This window comes from Mytilus galloprovincialis, chromosome 6 (assembly GCF_965363235.1).
Source record: "Mytilus galloprovincialis chromosome 6, xbMytGall1.hap1.1, whole genome shotgun sequence".
Lineage (NCBI taxonomy): Eukaryota > Metazoa > Mollusca > Bivalvia > Mytilida > Mytilidae > Mytilus > Mytilus galloprovincialis.
Window position 1 is genome coordinate 89,796,465 of NC_134843.1, and position 24,967 is coordinate 89,821,431.

The window sequence follows — 24,967 nt, forward strand, 5'->3', positions numbered from 1 at the left end:
AGATTTATTTACCAGAGTATACACAGTAGCACTTTGTTTATTTTCCAGTGCCATCCCTGTATATGTATTTCCATAGTTATTTACTGATGGAATGGATGGGGAGGACTGACTATGTTCCATGAAGTTGTTCATCTTTTTTACAGGCTGCAAAGTAATTAAAAATATAGTATCGCTAAGCCTGACAATTTGGCATATGGATTGTACTCATAATACTTATTCTTCATGTTTATTTTTGAGACAGCCTGCAATTGAATATCAATAATTTCAAATTTCCTATTCGATGTCTAATTTAGTTCTTGCAGTAAAGAAAAACACTTTAACAAAAAAATCAATCAAGCAATGGCTTGCCCTACATGAAACAAGTTTTTGTAAATATTATTATTCATGTTCAATACAATCTGAATAAATTTTCCAATCTGACTAATATTTTTTGTATGATCAAATTTTTGTCATAAACTGTCCTGGCAGTTACAACCTTTTTGAATGTTTATTCAGTCGTGGTGTGTTACAAAAGAAAGGTAACATGAACTGTACAAAAAGTCTATACAAATATATGACATACCACTTTAGGACTATTTGTACTTTTTAATGTGAGATCCTGGACGGACGTTGATTTCTCTGATGACATCGACACAACACGATTAGACAAGTTTAATGTTCTACCAATCTTAATGTTCCGAAATCTGTTGGAAAGTCTGTTTAACCACCCCTGCACAAAAAAACATTTAAAAACTCTTATACATCAAAAGCCATGAATGTATTAACATGATTAAAGGTCACTTAATGCATACACAATTATACTTTTAATTCAGCTATTATTGAAGTTTTTTTATGGGAATAAAACATCTGGGCAAGTTTTGCAATATTAAGAACAAACATTTTGATTCCTTATTTACATGTATCTGTTTGCAGCTTTTCCTGAAATCGTTTCAACTAATCTCAAATTTGGTTCATCATGTCAAATATCCCTATTGAAGATTACAAAGAGGAATGTGTTCATTGGTGTTCATGGAACACAGATGTCCTTGCTTGTTCACATGCAAGAGTCAATGTACTAACTCAAAACTTCTTTTTTGTGTGAATCTTTCATTATTCAGTGACAAACAGTAATTGGGTAACTCCAGAAGGGTGAAAGTGGTGTCACATACAAGCTTGATCTGTGTTTGGTTGTAATAAGCATGGTGTATACATATATATACATGTAATTTACAACTGGTACCATCTGGTTGTGTCAAACTTAAGTTAGAGAATAGAAACCAGTCTGGACCTATGAACCCTGTGGCAATTTTGCACCTGTACCAAGTCAGAAACCTCTAAACCTTTGTTAATCTTGTATAATTTTCAATTTTAAGGAAGAGTAACACCTATGTCCCTTTACCTAACAGTGGGGACATTAAAATATTGTAGTCAAAAGCACATTTGTTTGTGCAATCAAATAGAATCTATTCAAACTTACCTTAAGTCCACTCTTTGGTGGTTCTTCCATGCTATTAATTAAATATAAAGATATGTTAATCAAGCACTTTATTTCTTTTCAAATTATATTATTAATTGCTTGTTTAAGACTAGGCAACCTTGATAAACTAATAACTTCCCAATGGCTAATTATGTTGCTTCTTTCAAGTAAAGTACTATAACCTATGTTTTTTGGAATGAGTGTGAAAAAAGCTATACTTTGATGTTTAAAGTGATATTTATAATAATTTATTTTTCATCCCAAAATTTTTCATTAAAAGTTAATTTGAGGATGATGCAGACTTAATTTTTCAATTGTTCTACGCACAATAGTTTTTGGAATATTTGTGTGCGTGTGTGTACCATTATCATGATTATCAGTTGAAACCATTTCATTGGTAAATAGTGACAAATATTACCTTGGTAACAATCTGGTGAAATTGCAGAATAAAAACAAGATACATTGTACATTTAATATAAGAACTCATTTCTATCCCTTACATGTTCTAAGAGACATGAGAAAAGAGCCCCACATTTTTTTTACTGTTATCTAAGCTCATACACCTAATTCTATGTTTTCAGTACCTTACCTGATATCAGTGAGTGATGAGGCAACACCATTTTGTTTTGCAGTGACTTTCTTGCCTCCTTTCTCTGGACTACCAGGAACAGCTATAGTTTTACTGGCTAACTTTCTGACTAGTTCTGTGTCTACATCGTCTATTAATTGAAACGAAAAAATCTGGTTATTCCTACCTTCTCAAATTTCATTTAAAGTAAATTCAGAATTCTTTGTGTACATTTAACATAACAATCGTTAAACAATTGATAAAAAAATTAGGAAATTTTGCATACAATTGTGCTAACAGTGTTAAAATGTAAGTTGTTTTTTTATCCTCTCACAGTTTTGACATACAAAATTTCAGTATTTACAGTACTTTTACATTTGATTTCATTGATATTAAATTGTCTCTGCAGATAGTATCCTATATAATGCATTTCATATTCAAAATTATAGGTTCTTGATAATCATCTACATATTACTTTAAGAACTTGTTTTTTTTTGTTTTCTATCTCATTGTTTGTGTTGTATAGTGAAAATTATTGACATAAAATTTATTCCCTTTAAATAGGGGTTGATAATTGGAAATGAAATCTTCTTCTTCTTAAACACTTATCAATTCAATATTCTGAAATTTGTAGCTGGATGTTTAACGACGTTTTACCTTATGTAGTCTGCATTTAGATACAGATTAACTTATACGACACTAAGAATTGAAAACATTAATGTGAAATAATTGTCTCAATGTCTTTAGCAACTGTTTACATGTAGGTCTTGGTCTTTGCTGCTGTTTTGCTTACCTATTGGTCGTCACTGGTGTTTTACATACCTATTAATGATGCCATATCAAACGCTGTACAACCATTGTTAGCCTGAATCCGCACATCAGCTCCCTTGTCCAGTAAAAACATTGCTATGGATTTCTTCCTATAAAGGCAAACACAGTATAATTATATTTTAAAACTTATATTTAATTTTTACTTGAACACATTTATTATTTAATACTATCCCAGCACATATATCATACCTTTAGATTAAATCATGATTTTCTTTAGTACAAAACAGACTTACAAACAATCAAAGTCAAAGTTTCAACAATATTAAGCCTATGTCTGAGATTAATTCATTATGAAACAGATTCAGATTCTATAAACAAATCAAACAATGTCTGAAACTACTATTTTTTCTGTCAGATGTTAAACATATTTCAGGAAGCTAACATTCATAGTTTTGTATGGTATACAAATTTCAAATATTGCCATAATGTGTAAGACTGATTGTTCAGTCAAATGCAATTTAATTACTCACTTTATAGGCGAGTGACTTATTTCAAAAAGACGCTTAGTTAACGACTTTAATGCACCCACCTAACACACGGCTGTATTATATATCATTCGAAAGCTGTTAATCTGTACTTTCTGTTTTGCCCGGTCGTAAAAAAATCGTACGGTGCAATTTTTGTTAAATCAAGGTCAAAGGTCATGAAAAAACATTCTAATTTTTGCGATTACTAAATAAAACGCCATTTTCTAATTCTTGTACCATAAAATTTTCCAAAAGATCATATGAACTTTATGGAACATGATACATAATTTCCAAATCAAACAAAAAATAAGAGATTCGATGCGCAAAATTTTCCGAAAATTGAAATTTATCACAAATCCTAAAAAAATGAAAAATTATCCAAAAAGCAAAATATATCTTGGGGAATCGACATTTGTATGCTAAAAAAATTGATAAATGTATATGTTTTAGGTCAAGGAATATTTGTTTTGTAATTTTAAGATGCAATTATTAATTAATGTTCATGGAACAGCCTTCTATTGAAGTGTTTGCAGTTGCCCAAAAATCTGCCATCTGCAAATAGCGATCATTTTGTTAATCTATGTTAAAATAGCACATCGCTAATTGTGAATATCAGGGAGAAGAATGATTTTCCATATTAAAAGAAAGGGTACTTAAAGTAAGAAAAGAATATTTGTGAGGTAATTGAGGTTAAAATATGTTTTTTACGAAGTCAAACTTTTTTACTTTTTGTAATCATGTTTAAATGCAAACATTACTTTGCGACTAAATCGTAGGCAACATTGAAATAAGTAACCTTGTTTAGAAACACTTGGTTATCTAAAGTGGGATGTAAACGAACTAAATAAAATGCGGCTGCTTCTTGTTTAGTTTAAAATCGTGTTATAGTAAGTCATATTAAATGTGTTTAGAAGTTTAATCGCTTTAATTATTTGAATAAAAGATGCTTTGAGCATTTTCTACATAAGCTTTAAAAATACCAATGCATGTCATTGTGTATGTAAAACACTATAAGCAGTTGTGAAATAACAAAATAAAAAAGTTAAATACCCTTCCTGACCTCATAAGATCATTCGCTGTTTTAGGAGTGTTCGTTTTCATGGTATGCTGTGTTTTTTGGACTGTTGTTCGTCTCTTGGACTTAAATTTTATTTTGCTCATGGTTTTAATTAACTTTATTTGATTCATGGTTTGAGATGTTGATTGTCCCTTTGGTATTATTTTACTTTAAAGACATTAACTTGCAGTAATGAAAATCGGCCAAAAAATCACCTCAAAGTAAAGTGAAGAAGATTAACGCAATAAGACAAATATCCGCGAAAATAACTTAATTTGCTCACGGTGATATATATATATAGAACAAAATGGTTATAATGATACATTTAGCTACACTGATCTATAATTTTGAAACCTTTTACTACTTGAATAGTGACGAAATATATCAAAGGGACATCAAACTCATAATTAAAAACAAACTGAAAAAGCCGGGCAAAAAACGAACAAGACAAGCAACAGTATACAAAACACAACATATAAAACTACAGATTGAGTTACACAAACCCCTAAAAACAAATTTGAGTGAACTCAGGGGCTCCCAAAGGGTAGGCAGATCATGTTCCACATGTGACACCCGTCTTAGTTTAAACATATTTATTTATAGTGGATTGGGAAACAAGTTTTGCAACTTAAATTAATCGCTTTCCACTTTGCGGGTGCGAGTGCTACCTTGTAGCGGCATTAGCCTGCTCTTTTTTGAAATCTACAAAGGTGTGTTTAACGTGCAAGAGATATGGCTCTCTCCCAATTGATACGATATTCCCGTGCTTGCATTTCCTATCATGATTTTCTTGATAGAGGGTTACTGCTCACAAGTAAGCTATTAAACCAAGAGTTCCAAATGGTGAAGTTGAAATCATCCCTTCGTAAATTTTACGGACGCCATCACGAGTTGGTTGACCGTTATGGAATAACCGTTTCACAAATGATATCGGATATGTTCCTTACGTCGTAACTACAATCCCCTTCCCTTTCATGAATGTGACCTACCGAATTAGACTATTTACCGGATTTGTAATCACATAAGCAACACGACGGGTGCCACATGTGGAGCAGGATCTGCTTACCCTTCCGGAGCACCTGAGATCACCCCTAGTTTTTGGTGGGGTTCGTGTTGTTTATTCTTTAGTTTTCTATGTTGTGTCATGTGTACTATTGTTTTTCTGTTTGTCTTTTTCATTTTTAGCCATGGCGTTGTCAGTTTGTTTTAGATTTATGAGTTTGACTGTCCCTTTGGTATCTTTCGTCCCTCTTTTTTTAACGCGGGTCAGCCATTTATCGTCCCCTTCCGACGGACTTTCATCGTTTCCGCAAGACCATACTCACAAATGGTGTCAAGGAAGAGCCGAAAATTCAGTCCCTGAAATTTTCATCACGGAACGGGAATCGAACCAGGAACCGTAAGTTTGTGTTAGTAGTATGTTGGCGTTTGTTTTTGTAGCAGTTCTGTGTTTCTGTTATATCGTTGTGTTCCTCTTATAGTTGATGCGTTTTCCTAGTTTTTGCTTTGTGACCCGGATTTATTTCAGTTACTAGTAAATCGATTGATGACTATTGAATAGCGGTATACTATAGTTGCCTTTATGCCTTTATTTCAGAGGAGTTGAGGCTCAATGAAATCGGTCTCCTCCTTTAGTAGTATAGATATCTAGATATGCAGGCGTTGCTATAATGTTGTTACATAGAAATGAAAAGTTTATAATTTGGTAGTAAGGGGTGTTTTTATGGGTTGTTTTATGCTCATCTCTTTTGTCGTAAAACTTGTTCTCAACCAACCCTCATCATCGATTTCAAGATACGTGATAGAGTAAACTATATCTGTTGAGTCTTTTATTTTCAATTTCAATGGAAAATACGAGTCCAACATTGTCACAAATTTTGCACTTTTCAGTGAGATGACATCATCTATATAATGGAAAGTGAAGTTTCAAGATAATGATAGCTTCTTTTCAGTCGTCATCAGAAACTCTTGCTTGAAGTCATCCTCGTATGAAAAATGAACTAGTCATTCAAACTATTCAGAAAGTCTAGTTGTAACTAGAATCGTTGCGTATTAATGGATATTTTTTCTTCAAAATTATTCTTATTTGATGAATTAATGCATGTAAACAATGAACAACGCAATTTAAGCAATCAAGTAGTCAAGTTTTATAATGTGTTTACTAGTTTTTGAAATTCTTTGAAATTTCAATTTTCATCAATTTATTTTCTATTTATTTTGGTCTAAAGTTTCAATTCACATTAAATAAATAAAATGTCTTTTCACTACATCAATATTTATGAAAGCTTCGCAACAAACAATTAGAAAAGTCGAAATATCTTTATTTCAGTCTGGTAGTTACAATGCAGATTGGAAACTCTTAGTTTCACCCCCTTTATTTCAAGCAATAAGATGATTCGCGCACATATTTTTTTACTCTAAATTTTTCAGATTCTTCAGAATTTGTTTATTAAATCTTATATTGACCACATACAATGTTTAAATAGGAAGAAATGCTTAAAAGCTGTTTTTTTCGCAGATGGCGGTATTTTGGGCAACTGTATGCGTTGTTATGATTTGCTGTTTGATTAGAAGTAAGCATAATTTTAGGGAATTTTATGATGTCAAAAACTTCTTTGATAGTCATTACAGGGTTTTACTTAGTTTTAATTGATCAGCATTTGCACCAGAAAGAAAAATTTGGGTTTTCACACATTTTGTTAACTTTTACTCGAATTTCAGGAAACATGTGCTCTCTGTCAAAAACACGCTTTAAATATTAAAAAATGCATTTGAATAATGACTGTTAATCTCTCTGCTAAAAGTTTAAATTGTTTGCATATGTGAATTTAGTATATAAAAGTCATATTATGCAATCAGGCTGAAATCTTAGAAAATATGCACTTATTCGTCCTTGGCCTTTGATCTTGATTTGACGGAAATTGCACCGTACGATTTTTTTACGACCGGGCAAAACAGATAGTACAGATGGGTAGCTTTCAAATGATATATAATTTAGCTGTGTGTTAGGTAGGTGCATTAAAAATTTAATTTTATGGTTAAAGTCACTCGCCTATTATAACATGTTCTCAAAAAGCTTGATTTTGATACCAAATGTCGGGAATCTCTGATTTGTATTTCCTGAGTTAATTCAATCAAAATTTCACACATGACCATCACGTTTAAGAAGTATTTGGTAATAGAAAATAAACATGATAAAAGAGCAAGAAAAATCTGTAAAAATCATTAAATAGTTCCTGAATTCGAATTTTCTTTATCTGCCTCAAGGTTACTAGTACTGCAGTCATTTTCTAAAATAATATTTTCCATACAGAATAATTGAATTAACACTTTCAGTTTCCCAGTACTGACCCATGATATGTGGCCTGCATTAATGCTGTCCAACCACTAATTGTATCTTGTTTGTTGATATCACATCCCCTTTCCACCAGTAACTGAGCTATCTCTAACTGACCAGTCATGGCAGCAAACATTACAGACGTAGCACCGTCATGTGGAGAACAAGCATCTAACTGACTAGGATCTAGATCTAGTATAGATCTCACTTTTCTTAAATCACCTAAAAATCAAATTAATTAATTACTATTCAATATAATAAATAATATTGCCAGTGTAGAATAGATAAACTTATATTCAGCAACTGAAATGTAGGATTTCAATAGTAACAGCATTTTTTTTTAAAGTGTTTCATTCAAAGAATAAATAAAATGAAAATGTATTGAACAATATACATGATATACACTTTGCCTTTTAATTTTGTAAGGCTGTTGATAATACTTTTTTGGTTTTGAAATAATGAGTTCCAGCTGATTTTCTTGTGTCCATAGTTCTGTGTCTGTCATGTAAATAGTTCCGTTCTAAATCGTCTAATTTGGGAGATGGAATAGAATGAACTTTTATTGATAACACTGAATTAGTAAAATAATAAGAATAATATATGGCATATATCTATAAATACAAACACATTTACACTTAAATCTTTGTACTATCAATCCAATATCACATATCCGTATTTTATAATCTAATACATGTATGTAAAGGCTTTGATTATTGTTGAAGGACTGTCTCATTGGCAATCATACCACATCTACCACATATCCCTAATTTATAATCTTATACATGTATGTAAAGGCTTTGATTATTGTTGAAGGACTGGTGGATAGCTGTCTCATTGGCAATCATACCACATCTACCACATCTCCCTAATTTATAATCTTATACATGTATGTAAAGGCTTTGATTATTGTTGAAGGACTGGTGATAGCTGTCTCATTGGCAATCATACCACATCTCCTTAATTTATAATCTTATACATATATATATAAAGGCTTTAGTTATTTGTACCTTTTTTGGTTGCATCTATTATGTCTGGTTTCTTCTCATCAGATTCTGAAATACAAAACATGTATTTATGAATTGATGTATTGTTATCTGTTAAAGACCAAAAGTGCACTAAGATGACATCAATACATAGAAATGGTAAGCTCACCCTTCTATAATTACTATAGTGACTAATCGTATACAATGAATTCAGTATCATTTGTTGAATAACTACTTTGGTAGATTTCTTCGTTACAGATGAATGAAAAATTTTCAATTTTTAAAGAAATCCACATTTTATTTAGTTTTATTTGTCATGTATATATATGTTTTGAATGCAGACTTAAGAAAAACAATGAAATCAGAAGTACATGAAACATTTGTGTGAAAGGAAATTCCTCTTCCCCACAAAAATTAGTATATTTTTTTTTTATCAAAGTAATCAGACATACATAACCAATTGTTGTGAAGGAGAGTTTTCAACAGAACCTGGCCAGGAAAGATTTCATAAATATATATAATTTCCACAGTCTGCACGGTTAGCAAATGGTCCGATGCCCCAGACTAGTGAAATTTTCTATGGACTAGTAAGTTATTGCAGTTCTTTGTTTGGATCAATAAAAATAATGTTGGAATATTGGTCTTCGGACTAGTAGTTGAAAAAGTTTTTGGTGCAGACCGTTTCCAGTCGTCACAAATCTGGATGCTGGAATACATGCATGTTAGACAAGTTATACTACTGGTATTTTATCTTCTTTGTCTTTAAATGACTATTTCAATTGGACATGTTGGAAGTGAAGATAATTCTGTAGAAATTTGTATATTTATTGAAAACAACAGGAAAGACATAATGTTTTTTCCTTCAAAATAACACCCATGTACAACGTACAATCATATTGATCATAACACCATTGTTTGTTTAGATCTAGTAAGGGTATATTGAGTGGAATGAACTGTTAGGTGTTTGAATTAACTTAACAAACTGTCAATACCTTCTGACCACAAAAATGATAGGGAGTGTCAACCGATTTTTTTTCTGTCATCAAAGAATAACAAACATCTACTTGCTTTCCAACACTTAGTTTAAATTCTCTATAAAACAAATACTTCTATGGTCATCTGCAATGAGCCATAATAATAAACAGGGCTAACACTGGTGCAGTAGAGTTGTGTCTGTTATGTCATGCATGGTAGTAAGTACAATACATGGTAACAATAGAAAGAAAAATACAACCATGCAATTTCTTTTTTCTCATATTAGCAATTCCAAAAGCTTCGATAGTCAGATAAAACCCATCATCTTCTATATAATATATGCATACCCTCATGTGTTACTATGTCTATGTATGTAACAGAGAACTCCAAAAACTACTTTCAGATTTAATTATTTTATTACACCAATGCACCATTTATATTTTCGGCTATTTATTTTATGAAATAAATGTGACAACATCAAACTTCTTTCAAAATTAATTTCCTATGATTCAGAGATTGTGAGTTGATCATTTTTTTAATATCCTAATATTTCTTCACAGTAAATTTAACCTGGGTGTATTTATAACATAGTCTCATTTGAACTGTTTGACTTATAAAATATTAATTAGAAAATCATGGTGTTCAAATTTTTACTCTAATTTGAAACAGTGAACAATAGATGTATATATATATATATGTTCCCTACCAAGAATGATTAAATTGTGTTAAGAGTGAAATCAAAACTAATTTAGTTTAAATAAAGCCGTCATCAAAAACTGAGTGTACTGTACACAGTATATAATATATAGATAATAAAGTGTATTGAATTTTGATCTTTATCAATATATAGCATTGTCTGTTTAAATCCATTACAAAATGTGATTTGTGTCAACAGTGAGGTCAAAATGTTTACCCATTTAAATCTTATTAACATGTAATCCAAGTAGTTTTTCATCAAATCTCTTAGTTTTGACGGTTTTCTTTATTTTCAAGTCTAAATCAAATTTTTCAGTCTATCTCAAAAGATTACAAATTTTCCAAACTTTGGACTATTTGTGAATGGTCTAACAACTAAAGTGTTACCACATAAATATATTTTTAACATCAAATTGAACAAATGATACAATACTATATCATATAAAACAATTGGATATAAAACTACATGTACATATAAGTACCCATTGGGACTCACCCTACATTTATATATCATTTAATTCATTTCCGATGACGATTAAGAAATTCTAAATATATATATCATTGTAAAAGGAATTTTTTTTGTGACATTGAGATTTGGCCTTTATTTTTGTAAGAATTCTGGACTTTCACTTAACTGGATTCAGGAATTATTTATTAAATATTGAATTGGTATATATAGGAAAGAATGTTATATTTCTTGGGGAATAGGGTTGACCTATAGAGGGTTTGGGATCTCAACCATTCATAATAAGAGTACTGAATAAGAGCAAAAAGTAGAACTAGTTATACCATTATAATGATCCTGACATTTTCTAACATAATTAAATTCAAATTTTGAATGAGTTCAATGAAATGGTATAAGGTAATTTGATTGACAATAAAAAGTATTCTAATTTGACAAATGCAGACAATACAGTTACACATGTACATATATTTACATAAACAAATATATTTAATACATACATAACTGACATATATATTTGTGTACATGTATGATTTTTTTTGTTTTCTGAAGTGGACTGTTTGTTTTCAATTCATAATTTTGAATTGTACAGTAAGGAAAATTTTAAATAAATATTTTAATTGGGCAAAGTAAAAAAAAATGGTCCAAATTTATTTTTTTTTTGTCAAATTTCAACATTGTTTTAGTCCATTTTCTTTCATAGTATCTTGATACATATACATTTAAGTTAATAATCCAAAAGGATATAAAAAAGTATAAAGAAACAAAAAAGTTCTGAAACTTTATTGACATAAACCAATTGAAAAAAAATAAATCAAGTATACCTTTTGGGAATATGATTCCAAACAAATACTATCAAATATTAATATTTTTTTCACCCCATTTGATTGCAGAAATCCAAACATGACTTTTAATGCAAAAATTAATAATCTCATCTTTGATTATAATTTTTTTTAATGTTTTTGGCTATTTTTTGTATCAATTCATTTAAAGTTGATTGAAAAAGTTTTAATTAAAAAATAATTCATCAATAAGTTGATAAAAAACCTTCTCATTATCAAAATTAACCCTTTTTTAAATTCACTGACGAAAAAAAATGATAGATAAATCTTTTAATAAAAAAGATGTATCAAACAGAAAATACATCCAATTTCCCCTGTTTTTGTTGCACTCCTGACATATTATACACCAAACTAAAATACAGAAACTAGAACAAAATGCTCATGATTTTTTAAATTTTTTTAATCATTGCTGGTTTATAAAGACCTAAATCTGTCATTTGAATGTAATTTCTGTTTTACCTTATGCATCTTATGCACTTCAGACCATATTTAAATTCATTTTTCTGACACATTCTTATACAATTGAGGGTAAGTTACCAAACTATGAACTAAATTCCATTAAATATCCATCAGAATTGTTGTTTAACAGCTTAAAAAGAGATCTGCAATCTTCAAAATTTTTCTGAACTCTTATTTTTTTTTTAAATTATTACCTATATAAGGTACTTTATTTCCCCTATCTTGTTGCACTCCTGACATTCAATATATATCATAACAAAATAGTTTATACATCATCAAAACATACCATGATTTCCAGATTAAGTGTTTATATACATTTATGCCTTTCAGATTTGACATTTTATTTTCATTTAGACAATATTTTTTTGAGCTATATCAAACATATCACTTTTTGTATACATAAATTCACATCTCATCACATTTCGCTACTATTTTTTTAAAATGGCAGTGATTGCAATGTTAAAATGGGCTGAATGTTGTGGCTTAATGTGTAGAATAATCCTCCTAAATATCTTTGGAAAATTTCAAGCATTAGAAAAATTACATTAAAAAAGATGCAAAAATTGTCAGGAGTGCAACACTTTTTCTTGACATTTAAAAAAAAAAGTTTTATTTGAAAGACACAGCAACTTGTAATATGATGACATGTGCCATAGATTCTTATGTATATTACAACTAGTATATATGTCTTAGGGATGATTTCAGCTCAGAATGAAGCTTTTCCATTGAACCGTTTTGATACATATGTGTTTTGAAAAAAAGGTGTGCCATGTCAGGAGTGCAACACAAAAAATAATATTACTGAGGAATAGAATGATTTTTGCTTTGACGGCTCACACATAAATATAAACAAAAGTCAATCCTGTATAACAAACATATTCTTTTAGAATTTCAAAGCAGGACTTATAAATTTATTTATTTAAATATATTTGTCCCAATCAAAAATTCTTGAATGACAATTTTTTATATAATTTTAGAATTTAGGAAGCTGATTCTCATAAACTGTGCATTTTTATGAGAAATAACCATATTTCAGTTTCAAAAGTTTTATAATGGTTTCATGAAATACTAATTAAATTATTATAACTGTAATAACAAACAGTTAATTTTGTTGAGCTCCTGACATGAATTTACCACAACAAAAAGTTTTTGCACATATTCAATATTTTTATCATAGAAAGTTTCACAAATTTTGAGTTCATCTTGCTTATCCAACCTTAAAATAAATAAAAGATGGGAAAATTATTTGATGAAACTAAACTTACTAAACTTACTTGAGAATAAAATCAGACAGACTAATAAGGGACCAAAACACACCATCAAAGTCAACATCGACTATAACTTTGATGAGCAGAAAATTGAGAAAAAATATGAAAGAAGATCCACCTCAAGGACACACTAGACATTAAATAACCAAAGAAAGAACAAGAAATGTAAACTTAATTACAAAGACTTAAACATGAAAACAAAAACATAGATATGAAAAATGAAAAAAAAACCCAGAGAGATTGGCAACAGAAGAGAAAAATAAATTTACACAAGCCAAAAAAAAAATCCATACCCACAGAAGAATATCCAGTCGATAAGTGAAAGTACAGGTACAGATACATCATATAGAGAAATCAGAAAGAGAAGACTAATTCGTCCTCACAAACCCAAATATTACCCTAAAACAATTGAATACATCATATCCACAGCTAAACCAAGGTAGTTGTAAGAACTAATCAGTACTGGTGGAAGTGTGCTAGATATTGATGGGTGCTGAAGTGGAAACAAAGTTGAGAGACCCTTAATAGATCTGGAAACTTGAAAAGAAACTGGCATTTTCAAAAAGAATAGAGGCTACCTAAAAAACTTAGACTTAGAACTAAGGAACTCTTTGAAAATGTCATTTTCTTTTCAACAGTTTTCAGATCTTTATGGGGTTCCTCATCTTTGTTTATACTTCAACATATTTAAGACTCGTCAATTTCTGGTACACAGCTGCCATCAGTTCTCATTAACTCTGACAACCACCTTGGTGTAGCTGTGGATATGATGTACTCAATTGTTTTACCACAAGATTTGGAATGGTTAGACAGATAATGTCTTTTTCTTTGACTTCTCTTTCTGATTTCTCCAGGTATTGTTAGTGCATCTGTACTTTTGCTACATGACTGGACAATTTTCTGCTGGTTTGCAACTTTTTCAGCTTGTGTCAATTTTCTTCTTCTCTTTTGTTGCCACTTTCTCTGTTTTGTTTTCCTTTTCTCATATGTGTTTTAATTCTGGTCAAAGTCTTTTGAATTAAGTGTTACATTGTTTTGTTTTCTTTATTCTTTCTTTGTTTATATTTGTCTACTGAGTGATTGTCCTTCAGATTAGGATCTTATTTCATTGTTTTTCTCAATTTTCTACTCCTCAAAATTGAAGTTGTTGTTGACTTTGTATGCACTTAGCCTGTCTGATATTACTCTAAAGCTTAGTTTCACAACCATCTTTCCCATCTTTCATTCATTGAAAGGTTGGGTCTTAAAATTGAACTCAAAATGTGATAAATGGTTTGTTATGGTAAATCCATGTCAGGAGTGCAACACAATTAATAGTTTGTTATAACAATTATAATAATTTAATAAGTGTTACATGAAACCATTCTAAAACTTGTAAAATGAAATATGGTTATTTCCTAATCAAATGACAAAGTTTAAGACAATTACCTTCCATAATTTGAAAATTATATGAATATTTAGCATTAAAATATGTTTGCCTGTGACAAAAAACAATTCTTGGATCTAAGTCCTGCTTTGAAACCTACCTTTAAGAATTTATTATACCTCATACATGTAACCTAACTAGTTAGAAAACATGTTTAGATGCAAATAAGTCACTAGGAGGTGAGATTATCTTAAAATGTAAGTCCAAGAAAATGTCATTTTAAAAGTGTTGCACTCCTGACATAAAAGAAATGGTTCTAAAAGAAAAGTTCCGTGTCTATCAGACTACTCTTTGGGTGCAATCTTGTATCTAGTATAGTATCTTTTGAAAAATAAAACAGAACCATATATTTGCTTTTGTATTTTTTAAGTGTGAGTCTTTAAACCTCAAAGTTGCACTCCTGACACTCATAGGGAGGCCTTATTTACTTGACTCTCACACATTATTTATATCAATAATCAGGTAAATAAACTATTTATTCTAGAAAGGACATATTTATTTAACAGTATTGACTTTTGTTTATGTTGAGGTGTGAGTCATTTGAGCAAAATTCATTCTATTCCTCAGTAATACTATTTTTTGTGTTGCACTCCTGACATGGCACAACTTTTTTTCAAAACACATCTGTATCAAAACGGTTCAATGGAAAAGCTTCATTTTGAGCTAAAATCATTACTAAGATATAACAGTTTTCAAAGAAATAAGAATTTATGGCATATCACTCCATAAAACAATTTGCTGTGTCTTGAAAAAAAAGTATTTTTTCAAAATGTCACAAAAAAGTGTTGCACTCCTGACAATTTTAGCATCTTTTTTTAACATAATTTTTTTAATACTTGAGATTTCCCAAAGAAATTTTGCAGGAATATTCTACACATTAAGCCACATCATTTGAAATCAAATTATCCAATCAAATTATCAGCATGGTTGATAATTATTGCTATAGATGCAAGGAACCATTTATTTTGACTTTGCCCAATTCTTTTATATTTTTTTGATAATAGTACTACATGTATTGTATTGTCCAATTTATATTATGACTTGATTTATATTTATATAATGGGATAAGAGTTCATAGTCTAGTACATAGAGTTCAGAACGTGTTTCTTAGATGTTTTTTTTCAATTTATTATTTTTTTAAAGCATACAATCACCAAATGCACATGATGCATGGCAGTCTAATTTTTCACTCTTTCCAAAAACTTTCCAGAAGATCACATTTCATCAATGCACAATCATAATGGATTTATGACAGGTTCAATTTCATTTCTGTTCAACAATGCCAACAAAAAGGTTCAGATTTTTGTAAGATATACATAAAATCTGACATTTTTTCACCTTAAACTTATGCCTGTGAAATGTCAACACACATATTTTGGCTAACCGACTATGTTAAATTACCAGATCTTGATCGTTGATATGAAATGCATTGATTGGCTGTGAACCATACTACACTGATTATTTACGTTGAGTAGATATATAGAATCACAACTCCACAAATAAGGAACTGAACAATATAAAATTTTTGCACTATTATTGCAGTGCATTGAACATGTTGAATATAAACAATTATGTCACATTTTTATGAATAATTTACCAGGTGTGTAGTCATCATCTAAAAACTTTATTGTCTATAAGATATATTTTATTTTGTTCATTTTGAAACTCCTTACTGGAATAATTGCTTCCTAATTATCAAAGACTGATAGAGACAATCTACTATTTTTCTATGTCTTATTGTTTAAATATCAAAAAAATAAGATGTGGTACAATGTATGATTGCTAATGAGACAACTCTCCACAAGAGACCAAATGACACAGAAATTTAACAACTACAGGTCGTTGTACAATTTTCAACAATGAGCAAAGCCCATACCACATAGTCAGCTACAAAAGACCCCGAAATGACAATGAATTGCATTAAAGTCCAAAAATTTGAAGAGAATAGACCAAATGATTGAATAAGACTCAAAAACAGCTAAAGTTTTCATGTTTAAACTGAAAACTGAACAAAAAATAAATTTGTAATATATCTATTCTTAAATTTCTCAAGAGTCAAGGTAAAATTCTTGCCAAGTTTGGTTCAATTTGTAATGGTTGCTTCAAAGATCAAAAGAAAGTGAAAAGTTCACTATTAGAGGATTAGAGACTATAGAGTAGACAGGACGTTATGGTCAGGTATTATTACCTACATTTTTTTGTACATAAATAAACTGACTCTTTTCTTCAACTGCTGGTCCAATGACTTTAATTTTAAAGGGTAATTTTCAGGAGAAAATACAAATTCAATAAATTGTACTTTTAATCCTGTCTAAACAATTACAAAATCATGTTTGTAGTTTCCTGGTGGAAGTACTTTTACAAATTAAAACAAATATTGACAATACTGATCTAATTGTACAACAGACATTTAAACATGTATGCATGTGGCTACTATCAATCATGTACATCGGGTGTGGATATCGGTGTCCTGTAAACACCAGGGCTAGATGTACTTTTAAATATAAATGGAGGACAGTTATCACATACGTCAGAAACACCATAAATTAATATCTATTCTTTGTTCTTTATTTACAATGTTTGTCTTGAAGCCAATTAAAGGGCCGAGACTAAATTTGCAGAGTTGATTTGAAGAGGTTTTCTATAGACATATTTAACAAATAAGTGGACATTAATTCTTTAGCATACATTGTACATGTACATTTGGTTATTTCCTTTTCTACACTTTTACTGATTACTGATTACAGTTTTTTAAAATTCAAAGGAATTAATTATCTGAAAATACCCTGATACCAGGTAGAACACAGCAGTCCCCCCCCCTTTTCATACAAGAGAATACTATATACTAAATTCATTAAAATGTTATTGACCAAGTAACAAAACAAACTTGGTTCAACTGATATATGAATAAACAATAAAATCACAAATGGATAAATTGTTTAAGTTTCAGTTGTATGTACATGATGTAATATGCAACAAATGCATACATTAATGTATAGGAAAGTTATATTTATATAAAGTGAAATATTTTGTGTATTTTTCATGTACATGTATTCCTGGTTATATGTTCTAATTCTTGTTTCCAGATCTAATAAACTTGTTTTGGTCTCTTGTTGACAGTTGTCTCAATGGCAATCATACCACATCTTCTTTTTTATAGTGTATAAAATTACACTTAAATGTATGTCCTTTTCCTAATCATCACAAACTTAACCAAAAACAGACCCAGTCATTGCCAGTATTGACCGACTATCCAAAAATACCTGGGAGTATCTTGTTAATCAATACAGTTATTAATTCTTTATACTGTTACCTTAGGTATATTAAAAAGAGAACACAGGTAAACAATGAAGCTGCAAATATCACAAGATACTATCACATATTCTGTTTCTATAGATTTACTGTTGTCCCTATCTTATTGTTCAAGTCTATTTAAATGTACCCATTATGTAAAAAGTAATTCAATACTACAAATCAAATTCTTATACGCTAAACTGAGTTTAATGTTTCAAATCTAAATAAGAACTTATGCAGTCTAGAGATTTTTAAAACTTTAAAGCGTGAAATTGGGAAATGGGTCGTATATTGACAGTTATTCTTTAACATCCAGTATGAATGCACCATTTACTTCACTGGAACAATATGTGATGAGCCTTATCTTACTAACAAAAAATTATACATTGTACATGTACATGTTATACAGGTTATAGATCATATAAATCTAATAAAATATTAAATAATCATCATAATAATTTCAATACAAATGTCACCACCTCATGTTACATGTAACTCTGTAACTCACATGTATTACATGTATCTAAATTACGAATGTGCCCAATCATATGCTCACAATTTCTAGCTAGAACAGTGGTGAGTAGAATACTGTCATGCATGTGTAGAATTCAATCTATAGACAAAATATTTGATCACAACCTAAAACTATCTTTTTTTATCAAATCCCAGTGGTGGATCCAGAACTTTTCAAAAGGGGGGGCCCGCTGACTGATCTAATGGGGGCCCCTCCAGTCATGCTTCAGTGATTCCCTATATAATCAACCAAATTTTGCCCACCAAAGGGAGCCAGGCCCTTCCCTGGATCCACCTATGAATCCATGAAAGCAAATTATATAGCATGGACATAAATAGAACTTATTAGAAGTACAATGTGTACTTGGAGAGATTTAACATCTGTCTTTAGCAGTGTATGGTTAAAGCTTTTGTATGTACATACATGTACATGTACATTAATTATAGGCAATCATTATACCCTTACCTTTAAAAGTTTTATTTGTTGTTTTCCTGTCAAGGTAACTGGCAACCTCACTTTTCCCCATAGCTGTTGCCATATCTAAAGCAGTTCTATTATTTATAGATGTGAGGTTAGCATCAGCACCACTTTCTATGAGAATCTGAGCAGTTTTAAGGTGTCCATTAACAGCAGCTAGCATTAGTGGTGTTAGCCCTGTAGATGCTGTTTTGTTATTCACATCACATCCACGGTCCAAAAGGAAACGCAATACTGCATCATGTCCATGTTCAACAGCAACTAAAAGAGGTGTGAATTCACACATGCATCCATTCCCTGAGTTATTCAAATCAATGCCAGCCTCAACTAGCTTTCTGACCACCTGTATGTGACCACCTCTGGCTGCAAGTGTAACTGCTGAAATGCCATACCTAGTTTTTACACTGATATCTGCCTGTCTTTGAAGCAGTGTTACTACTACTTCATTGTGGCCATTGCGACAAGCATGCATCAGTGGCGTCCAACCAAAATTATTTGGTTGATCTAATGCTGCCCCTTTCATTAACAGAAGCCTTACAATGTGGTCGTGGCCATTAGCTGCAGCAATCTACAAAATCAATAATCATTAATTAATGTATTTGAATTAAAAAGATAAATAAATGGGGAATGTGTCAAAAATGGACACAGAATGAGATGATGCCTTTGCTTGTGTATATATATCATATAAAGTTACATGTATAAAGCGGACATAACTAATGAACGGTAAAGTTGACACTACCCAAATTTGTACTTGATCTGGGTTTTGCTGTAATAAATATAATATTGTGTCTTAAGCTCACAACATTTGGTTGAGGTAAACTTAAGTCACAGAGCGAAAACAAAAAATTAAGCAATTTTTCAATTTATAAAGGGGCATAACTCTAGAACTGTTAAAGTGACACTATCAAAACTGACTTGTACCTGATCTGTGGTTTGTGGTAATAAGCATTTAGTATATAGGTTTCAAAACATTTGGTTGAGGCAAACTAAACAGTGTTCCAGCTAGGAACTTTAACAACAGAGTGAATGTAATGTTTCCCCGCAGCAAAACTAAGACAATTTAAAAGAAAACTGCGGAAAAAATAGAATTTTATTTTTACAAAATTCACTTCTGGATACTATTTATGATCATAAACAAGCTTCTATCCAAGTTTGGTAGAAATCCAGTATACATCATGTACATGGTATAGTTTATCATGTTTATGGTATAGTTTAAGAAATTTATTAAAATTTTCGTAAACTTTAACATCAGAGTGAATATTTGTAGACACCCCTGCCGATGACAACGGAATGTAGGATTGCTACATGTATGTCTCGCTTTTTCGACTAAAGTCAAAGACTCGACAACAATGTTATAAAACATATTCGTCTCTCTGGTTAATTTGATACTAACAGTTAGTATCAAATTAAATTTACTTTAAACGATTTCGTATTTTCGTTTACACATGTTACATGAATACATGTAATAAGTGTCTATTAAATTTATAAAGATACATTCATGCATGTGCCACACATGCATGAATGTATCTTTGTAAAGGAGTAGGTTCAGTAAGACCCCTTTTTGGCTCCAAAATATAGCAGTTTTACAAAAGTGTGAAAATGTAATCTTTTAGCTTTTTACTGGAAAGTAGAATGCTTCTGCTACATAAATATGGACTGTTTTTGACAAAACAATGCACATATACATGTATAAAGATTGAGGATGAACATGGATTCGGCAACTTTCATTTTTGACAAACACCATCTGAAAAGTGACGTTTGATTGGCATATAATTGATAGAGTTTTCATATTTAAGCTTAAATCGGAGCGTTTTTAATGACTACAGCTAAATCAGTTGAAATCTTTTACATAAACTAATTGAATCAATTTAAATAGACACGTAAGTGTTTAATCAAAGAGCATATTGCCATTGTTTTCATTGACACATGTATACATGTAGCTGGATAATATTATTTTCAAAACTAATTCAACTGCAAATGTAAAATGTAATTTACGTTATCTGAATAGTTACAAAATAGCCAATCCCGGTTAAAAGTGTATGAACAATGTACTTAGGCCTATTGTGTTTTATTTTTGTACTATCAATTCCAAGTTTACTTTCCATAGCAGTCATTGAGACTCAGAGTGAGAGAAGTATTTCACTTCGTATCTTACCACCTATTTTCCTACATTAATTCTAGGAGGAACCCCATTCCTAACTCTTTAAATATTTAATTTCCTTTTGGTCAGTGATCATGACTCCTTTCTGTGTACATTCCTCGGTTTAAATTGCGATCTTTTTTAATATAATACGAAGTTTATCGACAGAACGAGTTAATTTTTCTCAACATTTTGTTTTGATTCATGATCAGAATTCACGGAAGTGACTTCCGGAAGAGAGACAACTCAAAAACATAATATTGAAGACTCCATTTCGCCTTAATTGTTGTAACTGCTCATGTTAATGACAGTGACATGACTAGGGTGTAGGTGCCTTGTAACTTGTGTAAACGGACTACTCATATTTATTATAGTCGCTGTCAGCTGAAATTCGTAGCAGTTATCGGTAAAAATTATCTAAACTATCAATCGCGTTCACTCGAGATATAGTTTTTCACATTCCATTCATAAATCTCAAAAACAAAAGGCACTACTGACCTACCTTTTAAGTGATTGCACTGTGATAATCATGATAATCCTGACCTTCACATTTTCCAAGACGATTTTGAATGTCATATGTAAACAAATGATCCTCATAGAAACGAAGATGGCGGAATTACAATGGAAAACATTCTGGAAAATGTGAAGGTCAAGATTATTACTGTGCGATTACTTAAAAGGTAGGGCAGTAGTGTTTTTTCGTTTTGCGATTTATGAATGGAATGTGAAAAACTATATCTCGAGTGAACACGATTGATAGTTTAGATTATTTTTACCGATAACCCCTACGAATTTCAGCTGACGGCGACTATAGCGTGATTATTAGTCATTTAGTTATCCTTCAGCTTAACAGACGTATGGTATCACACTCACAGAAAAACTTCACTCAAAAAGAGGAAGAGTGTAGTAACTGAGATGGTGGTAAGATTAATATCATTTTAATCATACATGAAAATTGACATATCTTTAATATACTATATAGGCAAATGATTTTCACTAGTGCCAGTACTAGTGGCATTCGGACAGTTTTGCATGGTTTCTGGCAGATTGGCTCTTATTTTGGGCTAATGATTTTCACTGGAAATAATTGTATACCTGTAGGGGCGTAGTTTCATCGTCGTCAGTGCTATCAACCCCCACTCCTTCGTCGAGCAAAGCCTGAACTGAATGGCCATCACCGTGTTCGCAGGCATGGAGCAACTGACGGACGCGATCCATAACTATATCACGTCATCTTGGTTTATTTATGTTAGTTCCTTAACTTATTATAAATATAATTTAACTCCATTTTGTAAATATATTCATCCTTTTCGAAATAATGATTGTTTTTTCTCACTCAAAGAAAATTACGATCACCAAGTCCACCATCTTGGTTCCGCTCATTACGTCACAAGATTTCTTTGCTATGCTTGAATCACTTTTAGATTGTAGAACTATCACGGGCTTACTTTTTAAAAATACTTATTTCTTAGTTTCAACTTTGCATTTTCATTCTGAACATGCATATGAGAATATTAACGTCAGTGATAAAAATAGACACAAAAATCATGTTAACTGTATGAAAAAATATAATGTGCAGTTCGCTCTCCTGTGGATTCGTATGGTTAAATGACAGATACAATATGCAAAATTTTGACAAATGCACGTGATTAGTTTATTAAATTTTGATCTGAATGAATAAAATAAATATGTACATATTATCATAAACCTGTTTTTACAAATTCTGTAGTTTTCTTTTCTTGGATAAATTTTTCTTCAATCTATCCATTTAGGGGGGAGATAACTCAGAAAACTGTATAACGTACAATAACCATATATATATAATTGATATCACTGTTAAAAAAATACCCAGTGTGCCTACTTTGGGACTAAAAAATGGACTCATGATGACTTCGTTATTGTAAATGATACAATCCTAGACAGCCTGCTGATTGACGAGAATTTTAGAAAATATATGAACAGTATTAATGCCTTGTATGAATTGGGTATCCCGATTAAGCGTTCTTCGAAGGACACTTCGAATATACACACTTATTGATTATGCAATAGTGTCACCTATGTTATTTGAATGTATTTCATACTTCGATATTGCAGATTTTGAACCAATTTTGAGTGATATTCATGTCCAGTTGTCATAAATTTTGATACTTCTGTAATACTTGAATCTATTGATACTCTGTCACATGATGATAATAGCAATGTTCAATGTTGTATACAAATCAAAATGGAAGAATAATAATGCAAATGTATTTTTTAGAAAATTTGAATGATGAAAATATTCATGATTTAGTTGAAAAACTTGAAAATTTTCAACAATGTAGTATTGAATTGTAATTCAATTATTAAAAATGCTGCTGATAAAGCTGACATATATATCTTTATTCTCATAAACCAAAATCCATGGTACAGAGATATTACACACATTAATAATATAACATATAGTCAGAATTAATACAAATGTATGATCTACAACTGGAAAAATATTTCCAGCTACATGTAATATAAAAAAACACATTATGCGTCTATACAATATTATATTAAAGTTATAAAACAATGTTGCCCCTAAAAGTCCAGCTGTTTATTAATCAGTCTGATAAATTTGCACAAATACTGAGGTTTATAGTATTGATCACATCATGAAATTTCAATTAATATGTTTGGTCTATTAATATTATATTTAAATTCTATATTTGATAACGGTCTACCTTTTGAAAAAAAACTATAATTTTGCTTTTATTACATAAACCTTCAATTTCCAAAGTTCACAATAGTTATACAAAGAGTCAAGCTGCTTTTGTAAGTCATTTTTTGACTCTGCCAAAAGAGCTGTGTCATCTGCATACAGAATCAGAAACAATTTTAAATAGTAGTCTAACTCAACTTCTATATCGATCATCGGATACTGTTTTAACGCTTCTACACTACATCTTGTTCTTTTAAAAAATGTTCAAGATCATTAATGTACAAAGAAAATAATAAAGGTGAGAGGCTTTCGCCTTGACGTACACCAACAGTACAAGGAAAATACTCTGAAAATACACTACCATCAAAAATTCTAGATTTAATGTTACTATACATATTTACAATTGTATCATACATTTTACCACTGATAACATTCTCTAGAAGTTTTTGCCATAAACCAGATCGCCAAACTGTGTCAAAGGCTTTTGCAAAGTCTATAAAGCACAACAAAGTTTTTTCTTTCGAATCTTCAATAGTTCAAAAAGAATATGCAGGACAATACTATCTATGGTTGAATAGCCTTTTCTAAATCCTGATTGATTTTCATTTAACAATAAGTAATTTTCCAAAAAAGTGGACAGTCTTGAATTCAGAACTAGTGAAGTAAATAGCTTTACCATGCAGCTAAGAATTGTGATAGGTCTATAATTTTCTGGGTTTTTTGTATCACCTTTATTTTTATAGAAAGGAATAATGTTACCAACTAACCATGCTTCTAGAATTTTACCGGAATCGAAAAGCAATATTGAAAAATTGAACATATATAGGCATAAACATATGGCATGTGCTTTGAATATATTCGTTAAAAATTTTGTCATTTCAACAAGCCTTTCCATTTTTAAATCTTTAATACAATTAAATATTTCTTTTTCTGTTATGATGCTATTAAGAATTTCATTGAACTGGTTTGGTACTTGCGAAACAGTGATATCGTCGACTGAATCCGACGAATTTAAAACGAAAAAAGTCCTT

General features: G+C 30.7%; 1 protein-coding gene across 1 annotated transcript in view; it reads right to left on the minus strand.

Annotated features, from left to right (window-relative positions):
• Positions 1–22,633, minus strand: part of LOC143080659 (ankyrin repeat and SAM domain-containing protein 6-like) — a 41,695-nt gene extending 19,062 nt beyond the window's left edge. The window contains exons 1-9 of the mRNA XM_076256628.1: positions 22,349–22,633; positions 19,102–19,681; positions 8,724–8,768; positions 7,731–7,938; positions 2,847–2,944; positions 2,046–2,175; positions 1,457–1,487; positions 563–709; positions 13–144 (exon numbers count right to left, since the gene is read on the minus strand). Of these exons, the coding sequence (XP_076112743.1) occupies positions 13–144; positions 563–709; positions 1,457–1,487; positions 2,046–2,175; positions 2,847–2,944; positions 7,731–7,938; positions 8,724–8,768; positions 19,102–19,681; positions 22,349–22,471 (1,494 nt within the window). The 5' untranslated portion in view covers positions 22,472–22,633. The remainder of the gene's footprint in view (positions 1–12; positions 145–562; positions 710–1,456; positions 1,488–2,045; positions 2,176–2,846; positions 2,945–7,730; positions 7,939–8,723; positions 8,769–19,101; positions 19,682–22,348) is intronic.
• Between the last annotated feature and the right edge of the window lie 2,334 nt (positions 22,634–24,967).